At 40.4% G+C, this 11,169-nt stretch overlaps 1 protein-coding gene across 2 annotated transcripts; it reads left to right on the top strand.

Moving 5' to 3' along the window:
* Positions 1–121: 121 nt before the first annotated feature.
* Positions 122–8,046, top strand: LOC113167528 (solute carrier family 2, facilitated glucose transporter member 1-like). 2 transcript variants are annotated; one of them, XM_026368226.1, is made up of 11 exons: positions 583–803; positions 1,718–1,771; positions 2,635–2,727; positions 4,425–4,585; positions 4,824–5,064; positions 6,103–6,265; positions 6,352–6,539; positions 7,103–7,207; positions 7,291–7,392; positions 7,477–7,680; positions 7,770–8,046. In XM_026368226.1, the coding sequence occupies exons 2-11, from the start codon at positions 1,754–1,756 to the stop codon at positions 7,974–7,976; spliced, it is 1,482 nt and encodes a 493-aa protein (XP_026224011.1). In that variant the 5' UTR covers positions 583–803; positions 1,718–1,753; the 3' UTR covers positions 7,977–8,046. The 2 variants fall into 2 exon arrangements, with proteins under 2 accessions (XP_026224012.1, XP_026224011.1); XM_026368227.1 differs by lacking the exons at positions 583–803; positions 1,718–1,771 and adding an exon at positions 122–145.
* The last annotated feature ends 3,123 nt before the right edge of the window (positions 8,047–11,169 follow it).

The following is an 11,169-nucleotide window of genomic DNA, read 5'->3' as shown; positions in this document are numbered from 1 at the left end:
CCTCATTAACTCCTCAGTATAAATGTCACCTAACTTCCCAGTGTTGTTGTTTTACTTTGGTTCAGAGTGAACACACGTCTAGTCGACCCTTTTTCCTCTTTTTGTTCGTGTACATGCAGCGATGGAACTGGGTCAGCAGAATGAAGTGATATGGTCCAAGCTGCTTTTAAAACAAGCTTGGTTTCGTGCAGGATAAGGCCAACCACGCTTGTGTAACTTGTGTAAACAAGTAGCGACGTGTTAAACATGTTGGCATCAGTGGGACGGTGCTGAGTTGAAGTATAAATAGCTACTCTCCTCAAAGGATTAGTGAGTGAGAGCAACAGCCTCTCACCTGCAGCGACACGAGGGACTCCACTAAGAAAGTTTATATGGTGGTGTTGGAATGAGTCAGGGGCCTGAGCCTTGGCTGAACCTGCAGGGAGGCCGCTGGTCACACCCGAACATGAATATAACAGGGAAGTGAATAAAAGCAGAATGCCAACATGGGGTTTATTTATTTAGTTTCATGTGTACAGTAAAAAAAAATCCAATCATGTCTAGAAATATACACAGAGAGAGAATAATCGATATAAGATGCTAGTTACCTGACAAACGTACAGAAGATGTTCAATGTTCTCACTCACCAACTATTTACATTTTGTAAATTCAGTCAAATTTAGATGCTGCGACTCTCAGAGAGAGCTGGGACAGATGCATGTTCACCTGTGGAGTGAACTGTGGGACCTCAGCTGCTCCACACTCTGTGGCCTCGATGGTCCGACCCTCCTCTTCAACAGGAGACAGATCTGTCCAGCAGGCAGGTCAGTGCACTCTGTGTTTCTGAAACCACACTGTTGTAGCTCGAGCAAGTTTTAGGTCTGAAATGTTCCCCGACTCCCCAGGAGAAGACTCTGTCCTTCATCAGAGTTGATGTTTGGCTTCTTTGATTCAGGATGCATTTCTGAATGAGGCGGCCGACTGTTAAATCTTCCAGACTACGTGTTAATCACAGCAGCATGACGACTTCAGTCACACACATTCAGAAGAGAAGACAACACTCTAAACTGTAGACAGAGAAAGTGAAAAATACAGGAGCTGTAAAGTAAAGTTCTGAGTTTCATTTCATTGTGTATTAAACATATCAACCATGAACCAAAGACAGGACTGGAATAGAGGGAAAGCAATCGACAGCCTCAGTTCACATCACGTCTTGGCTTCTGATAATTTGATTACTTCCTCGAGGGTCGGCGCTCTGCTTGTTTCCAGCTGTCTCTGGTATTTAAGCAGACGGCAGAACCATCCTCACTTTACACAGCACATTTCCAAACAGTAAAAGCTTTACTGGAAATGAAACTTCAGCTCGTATGTCTAATAATCTTTTCTATGTTTGAGCTGCTGTCCTCTTCTTATGTGTCACAGAGACCATTCTATTCATCTCTAATCAATATTTGATCCATTTCTAATGCTGATTGCAGGATTATTGGCCTGTTAACACATTTTCCTCTCTGCCAATCAGCGCAGTGATTCTCTGACTCCTGTGGAGCCCATCAGGATCCACTTAGTGTCGACGTCACTAAGCTACTTACTGCAGCAGGTGAATGGAGGGAGAATCTGTGAAAGATCTGTTTACATCGACGTTGGATTAATGATCCTGCAGACTTCATCATAACAACATGTTTATGTTAGAAAATAGATTATATTAATTTAACAATTCCGTTTTTTCTATTGTCTGGAGGGGAAATCTGGACTTTGATTGATCCAAGCAGCCGGCATGGAGTGCAGCGGGAAGGTAACTGCTGTGTGATCAGTGCATGTCAATATTAGAAACTGATTAGTGCAGAGAAGATGCATGAATAGACGGCTGTGACAGTGCTCAGATGGTTCCCCTACGGAAATGTGTAAACCTAAGAATTCAGAACTTAGAAAAATATTCAAGCAGAATTATGCACAGTTTATTTTAGCATCATAATACTGATGCATAAATGTTAATCACTTTAAATCCACGGACGCATCTGAGGCATCAAATTATTCTTTGTTAAGTTTTACTACTCATTTTTTCATTATTTAAACTCAGCACATGTTCAAAACCAGCTTAATGTGAAACTGAGCCCATTTTCCAAAACACCACTTTGCTAACAATAGTTAAACAGGTAACTGTGTCACACTCACCTACTTTGAGCCTCTTGGCTTCTTCACTCTCAGCCTGGTTGTAATCTGAGCTGTTTTATTGAGCCAAGAAGGAGGTTTACTCTCAATCTGAGCCGTCTGCAGTGATGATTTATAGGCAAGATGTAATCTGACAGTGGGGATAATTTATGAAGTGTAGGTAGAAAAACTTCTAACTTTATAAATTCATAAATGTTTCCTGTCCCACACTTGCATGAATGGAATCCTCAAAAGCTGGTTCGAGTCTGAAAAGCAGCATTAATAGACGTGATGTGCAGGATTATAACTTATAGCACGTCACAGAGAGTAGGAGACACCTTGTTATGAGCAGTTAATGAACAATACGCAAAGAAAACAGAAGAATGAGACAGGAAACGGTTGAAGTTCTGCCACGAGACACAGTTGATCATCTAACTCTTTGAGTTTGAGACGTTCATCGTGTGCATGTTGTTTTGTTAACTGCATGTTTGTGTGTCGTACCAACAGGTGACGCCCCAGCTGATGTTGGCTGTGGGGACGGCTGTGATTGGCTCGCTGCAGTTCGGCTACAACACAGGCGTCATCAACGCTCCTCAGAGTGTGAGTATGGAGGGAAACAGAAGGAGGGAAAAGGACATGTTGGAAGAACAACGATGAGGGAACGTGAGAATCATGTAGCAACAATAAACACTAACGGTGCAGGAGAGTATCTTGGTAAAAGCTGGTTCCTAGTGATTCAGTCACTCTCAATCAACACACCACTTTGTGTCACGTCTGCACGTTGGTAGTTTTCTCCTCTTCCTATCTGTGTGTTTGTGAATGATCTCATTTACTTCATGATGTTAATGATGTAGTCGTATATATACTCTGTGTTCAGTGTGACTTTATAACATCTGTCCAGGACGGTGACCACAGGTGCAAAACACAACAACGAAAGATGAAACACGACGTTTCAGAAAACATGACGACATTAAAATGAAGGGAAAAGCTCAGGAGAAGTTTTCACTTCCTGTGTTCTGTTCTACTTCCTGTGGGCTTTGACTGCAAATGTGAGAACTTCACAGTCCTGAACCACAGTTTGAATCCAGTGTTTCCTCTGTTGCTGTTGTGTTTTGCAGCTACAGGCCACCACATGAACTACAGATAAAAAATAGCCTTTTAGCTAATTAAGACACATTTACAGTTGTTTATTAATGTGCACTGTGTCTGTAGAATAGACTAATAATATGAATCTAACCCATAATAATTATAAATATACAGAAACAACATGTGATGAACACAGACTTTACAAAACCTTTATTCAAACTAATAATATTTAATCATGAATACAGACGAATGTTTTACTGTATTCTTCATTTCTCTGTATATTAAAACTAAATGTTGTAACCACACATGCTGGGACATTTTAAACCCTGAGTAGCGCCTGCAGGCTTCCTCACCAGCTGCAGAAAAACCAATCAACCTCCACCAAGGAGCTCAAGCAGCTTATATATTTTGTGAAAGGTAAAATCCCCAATGCCCCCTCCATAGCTCCACCCCTGATGGGGATTTACCGCTCAGTGCACCCCCACCATCAAATTATCAATGGAAGCTTAGGAAGCCTGACAACATAGTTTCTTCCTTTACAATAAAACTGTGCAGCTTCACCTTAGTGGCTCCATCATTCTCACGTTTATGGTACTGTGCTGCTGCTGACACACATTTAATGTAGGCAACAGAAAAATAAGCTCTTAAAGACGTGAGGAGGGGATGGTACTGTTGCATGTCTGCAGATTCACCTAAGTCTCTGGAGCAGCCAACAAGCTTCTGAGCCTGTCAGCTGTGTTTTAAAGGTGGTCTGACAGGAATCTGAAATGACAGGGAGCAGATTAATGAGATAATGCTGCACTTTGTTGGAGGTATTAGGGATTAAGGAGCTCAAGGTTACCAGGAAAGTTAAAGATGTTGTGCCTGCAGGTGGGTGGGACTACCGCCAAAGCTCCCGTGACCCCTTTAGTTAATTATTGCAGTAATATGTTGTCAGTCTGTCTGTAGATTGTACCATCCCATGATAAATCGTAGTGAGATGATTGATAGGAGGAAAAAGAAGAAGAAAAACTAAATTCTACACAAATCTACTGTTCAGTTCCTCTAATCCTTGAATTCATTTAGCTGCTAAATTTTCTGTAACTACAATTATTTAAGTGAACTAATCTCAGATGTTTAGCAGATCATCAGCTTCTCGATGAGGCTGGAGGTAAAGTGTCTTTACACCTCTTACACACTGGCTCTACTTATGTTCTGCATTATGTTTTCAGATCATTGAGAGCTTCTACAATGAGACGTGGACTGGCAGGTTCTCAGAGCCCATCTCTCACACCACTTTAACAGCTTTGTGGTCACTCTCTGTGGCCATCTTCTCCGTGGGGGGAATGATCGGCTCCTTCTCTGTCGGCATCATCGCCGACCGCTGTGGCAGGTACATTATGACTCCTACTGTGTCCAACATCATTAATCATATACTGTATCACTGAGATCAATGAGGACAAGGGGAAATGACAGGTAGAGATACAACAGGTGAGGTGTCTGTGGGTGAGTGTGCAGCTGAAACTGGGGACTGGAAGGAGGTGGGGGCATCTGGTGGTTAGATGGGAATCTGCAGGAGATACAGAAACAGACAAGAGGCCAAACTGTGACAAACTCTCTTTTCTCTGAAGGAGGAACTCCATGCTCATGGCCAACGTGCTCGCCTTCATTGCTGCGGTGTTTATGGGCTTCTCCAAGCTGGCTGCCTCCTTCGAGATGCTCATCATCGGACGTTTCATTGTGGGCCTCTACTCAGGCCTCTGCACCAGCTTTGTGCCCATGTACATTGAGGAAATCTCGCCCACGTCTCTTCGTGGAGCGTTAGGCACTCTGCATCAGCTCGGTGTGGTGGTCGGCATCCTTATGGCACAGGTGAGATATTTATTATATGAGTAATGAAGTAGTGAACACATCCAGTAGAGATGTTTCATATGAAAAGCAGCAGCTCATAGTTCATTTACTTAATTTATTTATTTCTTCTAGAACTCAAAGATCTGTGTGAATCTCACATTAGCCTCAGTTTAACTCTCAAAAGTGATCTTATCAATCTCTTTAAAAACTCTCAAAAAACCCTTTTTTTTTAAATATCAGACAAAACAGAAATTAGAATAACTTGTCATGAGAATCACAACTTTGTCTGCTGAGGTGTGAAGGAGAAGTTTTGAGTGGCAGCATTTTATTCTGGTAAATAATGAGTTGTATCTTGTTTTCTGACACTAATGAAAGTTACCACACATCTACAGTCCAGCAGTCTGTAACTGCACAGATAGAAAGATTATACTGAACACAAACTCATTAGGTTACTGACTTTTACCTCTGGACTCAATATAAATAAAATCTAATCTTTCAGGCTGACACACAGTAGTTGGTTTTATATACTGGTGAAATACTGGTGATGTTGACTAGAATTCACTACAACTATGTTTACATGCACACAATGATCCAGCCATAATGTGATTAACGTGTTAATGTGACCAGGTCAGAGGCTCCATGTTGGCATCATGTTAATGTGATGATGCCAGCTGTAAAGTAAACAGTAACTGAGCACACGCACCAGTCCAACTACATGATAACATGTATTCTCCTGGACGGATGCTTCATTTTACAATAATACAAATATGCACCTGTAGGAAGGTGAGGTGCAAAGATATAAAATAAATCAGGAGTCAGCCATGAAAAATAATAGTTAGTTAGTACAGTGCAGGTGTTCCCTTCACTCTCTTTGTTTCTTTATGACATACATGGAAAACGTGCTGCATCCATGTAAACAATCAGAAATGTCAGCTTCCTGGATTACCTCCCAAAACGGCCCCATCTGGACTTTTCACATAACATAACAAACATATAGCTCCTGTACTGTGCAGTGTTGTGGACACTGTGTGTTAGCCCAACGCTTTGTGTGTTGCTTAGATCTTTGGGATTGAGTCTATCATGGGGAGTGCGTCCCTGTGGCCCCTCCTGTTGGGTTTCACTGTGCTCCCAGCAGCGCTGCAGTGCTGCCTGCTGCCCGTGTGTCCTGAGAGCCCCCGATACCTCCTCATCAACTGCAACGAGGAAAGCAAAGCACGCAGCAGTAAGATGCACAGACTCCACACACACTCATTCTGCCCAATGCATCAGTGTGTGGCAGCTCATGTACACATCACTACTGTCTTTCAGTCTTGGTGAAGCTGCGGGGCTCGGACGAGGTGAGCGACGACATGCAGGAGATGAAGGAGGAGAGCCAGCAGATGATGAGGGAGAGGAAGGTGACAATCCCTGAGCTGTTCCGCTCCCCCGTCTACCGGCAGCCCATCTTAGTTGCCATCGTGCTGCAACTCTCGCAGCAGCTGTCTGGTATCAACGCTGTAAGTCAAAGAGGAAACAGAGGAGGAAAAAGAGAAGCCACTGTGTTCAGCTCGGTGTCAGATAGACGAGGTGTCACAGCACAACAAAATAAGAGTCACAGTGACTGTGTAGGATCACATGGGACTAGAGTACAGTTTATATTAGACAGTTCTTAGAATATACTTCCTCTCATTTTACTCTGTGTGTGCACGAACCGTTCACCTCCATGGGTTTATTGTTTTCCACAACATAAAAATAAAATTGAAGGAGACACCACTACCCCATGTTTAGAGTTCAATCAATAGAAGTCACAAGTCATTAGTGGGAAGTTTTAATCAAGGCAGCACATTCAGAAACCTTTAAACTCTTTATTTTCTTATAGCAAATATCAAGTCTTGTAGCAAAGATCCTCTAATCAAACCACAAAAAGTCAAAAGTCCAAGTCTCCCAGTACCTCACATGAACCAACTGAAGGTGCATTCAAGAGGTTTAATCTGAAGGGTGCATGGGCTCCTCTTCCGATCTCTGGAAGCTCAATTAACTCCACAAGTCGCTGGTCCCTGAGTTGTGTCTTCTTCGTTAGGTGTTTTACTACTCGACTGGGATCTTTGAGCGAGCAGGTGTCGCCCAACCTGTCTACGCGACCATTGGAGCAGGAGTGGTCAACACCGTCTTCACCGTGGTTTCTGTAAGTCATAAAAATTCTCCTGAACGTTATTTGTAACATTGACTTCTATTCTATAATAAGAGACTTCATCTTTCCCTGTGCAGTTGTTTGTGGTGGAGCGTGTGGGCAGGAGACCCCTTCACCTCACTGGACTGATGGGAATGGCGGTTTCAGCAGTTTTTCTAACTGTGGCCATGGCGTTGTTGGTAAAGTTGTGAAATCACCTTTATTTAATCCATGAGACTTTTACAGTGAAGCGACTAAAACATGTGGTTCGCTGTGTTCCTCAGGATCAGCTCAGCTGGATGTCATATGTCAGCATGGCAGCCATCTTCAGCTTTGTAGCCTTCTTTGAAGTTGGACCCGGCCCCATCCCCTGGTTCATTGTGTCTGAGCTCTTCAGCCAGGGACCGCGGCCCGCTGCTGTCGCAGTTGCTGGTTTCTGCAATTGGTCTGCCAACTTCTTAGTGGGGATGTGTTTCCAGTATGTTGAGGTAAGACAGTTTTAATTTGTTACAGTTTATTTTTCAGTCAACTGTAGCTCGTGTCCATAATTTAAAATGAATGTTTGCTTTTGATGCAGCAACTCTGTGGTCCCTACGTCTTCATCATCTTTGCCGCCCTGCTGCTCAGCTTCTTCGTCTTCACTTACTTCAAGGTGCCAGAGACCAAGGGTCGCACCTTCGATGAGATCTCAGCAGGTTTCCGTCAGTCGGCCGGTCAGGGTGCTGATAAGTACTCGGCCCCTGAAGAGTTCAACACTCTCAGGGGGGATGACCCCGACCTTTGAAAGCTACCACACGTGCAACAAAGCTACGTGATTTGAAAAACCCTATAAACTAATATTATAAACAAGAACAGACAAGGTTTAGTGTTCACACAGACTGTGACACTGTTTGATACCGTGGGCTCATTCTGTGGGCCAGGAACTCTGTTTTCAGGTTTTTAATGTGCTGCAGCAGAAGCAGCAGGTGGATTTAGACTGTAAATAGTTTATTTATTTTAAAATCTCAGTTAGTAGTGTTAGATTAACAGCTTATATTCATATTAACTCGCTCTGTTGGTGTTAAAACTTGAACCTTAGATTCACAGTGAGCAAAACGTGTTGGGTTCAGCTAAACAACCAGAATATATTTTATCTTTATCACTGTTTAATTACATCTTCTCACAGTGCTCTTCTCTCACACAGTGGTTTAATGGCTCAGACTTAACAATTAGTGGATAAAAACATACAGACATTCTTTTTTAGTTTTCTCCAAATCTGATTAAAATTAGTAAATTTAGATGTAATGTTTTCAAAATTATAAAATACACACATTTTTTGTTGAGTTTTGTTCCCACACAAAGGTTTGTTTCAGATGAATGTGAGTGAAAATCATTTTATTACTAAGCTAGTTAAAGGTTTTCAGGTCCTGCTAATTTAAAAGAACTGTAATCTCAGAGATCTGAGGTGCACATATTGAAACTCTGGTATATGCACCTACTGTTGCCCTACTTTTACTTTTCACATCTGTTTTTCATGAAATCAATATTTTATTTTTCAAAAGATTTTTTTCTCTACACGAAATAAATCCAAAAAATATAAATCAAAATCAGCGTAAACAACAATTAAAAAAAAAAAAAACCCACCATAGATCAGGTTGTTTCATTATTACAGGTATTAAATGTGTGTTTTTGGCTTTCGTAGTATTTTATCTTTAGCTTTACTAAAGTCTTTATTAAAAAATGCATTTTTCTGATAGACAGAGGAGACTGACACCACTTTCATATGTACCCATTAAATATTAACGGTTAGCTTAGCACTGAGGCACAAATCAGCTCAATTTGAGTCGTGAGAATTTAGTTTTAGTTTTGATCATTTTTATATATTTCAACTTCAGCACGTTTGTTTTGCTTTGTGATAAAAAAAAAGTACTTATAATTTAATTCTTCAATTTACTCTGTGCATATTTGTTTTTATCATTATTGTTATAAACTATATTATATTGTAGCTTATTTATTTGTATTGTTAAATGTATAAATCTACTGAAGTCAGCATCCTTCACATTTACATTTCTATACTTAGAAGGTGTATTTATATATAAACATTTTATATCTTAAATTAAAATTAAAATATATAAATACATTTTGTGTATTTTCTGTTTTTCTGACTTCTGTTTTATATATTGTTGTATTGATACTGTTTATTTGCAGGGGCACAAATATAATTCATGCATCTACATGAGGACTTTGTGTGACAGTGTTTTAGAAAATAAAATATGTAACAACTCAAGGTTAATTAATTTTCTAATCAGATTAATAATTAATGTTTTTTAATATATATATATATATTTTTTTTTTTTCATTATTCTCCATAAGTTTGATTAGGGCTCGTTGCCTCGTCATCCATCAATAAGGACAAGACATTAAAAACCTGTTTCTGTGAACTGACTGTGACAGAACTGACACCAGAGGGAGCTGACGGCTCAGTACACGAAGCACAGGCTCAAACATAAACCATGGTATATGTCATGTAAAGGTACACGTGAGTAACACACGTGTAATCTACAGAGGTGCACAGAGGCAATACTCTGTGCTATACTTCCCTTAGAAAGCAGAGAAAAATGGGTAATAAACTGTTGTCAGAGTAAATAGGTAAATTACTACTACTTCACACTTTGACTTTACTCCACTACATTTATTTGATTTAACTATAATTACTAGTTAATTTTTGGATTCACGTTAATGATACAAAACACTGTATAAAAATATTGAGAACATATAGAAAATAAGCAAATTAAATGATCTCCACCATTATCAGCTGCAACATTAAAGTGATGAATCCATCAATACATCAATAATAATGATCCAGTAATATCATAATAATAACATACAAGTGAACTAATACTCTTGTCCTTTTACTAAAGTAACACTTTAGATGCAGAACTTTTACTTGTAACAGGTCTTTTCAGACTGTAGTATTACTACTTTGACTGAAGTAAATGACTGGAGTGGTTCTTCCACCGCTGCTTTACACATTTGCATGTCAAAATAAAACAGAACTAACAGAACCACACCTATGGGTCACAGACAGACCCCAGCCTGTCAGTCAATAAATATCTATTTATATGTACATATGTGTAAATCAACAATAAAGTGTTTAATGTAAAGAAACATATAAAAAAATCTGTTCTGGCTGCTGGAGCTGAACTTTTCTAATGAGCCAAAATTTCACAAAAGCACAAATTCACCATCATCATCTTCATTAGTGTCTCAGTCAGACAGTATCTGTCTGAGTATCTGAGTATCTGTGGTTTAATCAGCACATCCAGATGATTGATCTCCAGGTGATTAACCTGGAGATCAATCATCTGGATTCAACACAGTGAAACTGATAACCTGTTTCTAAACACAGTGAGAATCATCCTAATTACTAATCTACAGGTACGTTTGTCAAATCCCAATCAAAGACCAACGTTAACGAGACTCTTACGTCTCTTTGCTGATGATTATTAATTATTATCTAACATTTTAAGATGGTGAGGTTTTACTAGAAGGTGCTGGTCTTGTCAGAGCTGCAGCGTGAGGTCAGCCTTACACGTGACCGTGAGCTGCGTGTAGTTGGCATGTTGTAACATAACAACCTGTCAGGCAGTGGACTGAACGTCCTGCTAACCTGGTTATGTAACACTGACTGAAGAATTTACCAGCAGGGGTTAAAATGTTGAAAAAGCATAAAACTCAACTAAAACCACACGTTCAGCAGATTGTACTGCGAAGATATTTGAACTTTACTGGATGATGAGTACACACGGTACAGGACAGTACATGCTGTATGTATTGTCATTGCAGAAGAAACCGCAGCAGCTGTGCCGGTGGTGTCGTTTACACAGTTCGAGAAAAGCTGGAACTGGGTCAAAGGTCACGGCTGGAGCTGCTGCTGCTGCTGCCTGTAACGAGGCTTCAGTCTGTTCCTTCCTACACAACTATTTTACAGTAACGCT

Source organism: Anabas testudineus, chromosome 7, assembly GCF_900324465.2.
Source record: "Anabas testudineus chromosome 7, fAnaTes1.2, whole genome shotgun sequence".
Lineage (NCBI taxonomy): Eukaryota > Metazoa > Chordata > Actinopteri > Anabantiformes > Anabantidae > Anabas > Anabas testudineus.
This window is presented reverse-complemented; position numbering and strand designations above follow the sequence as displayed.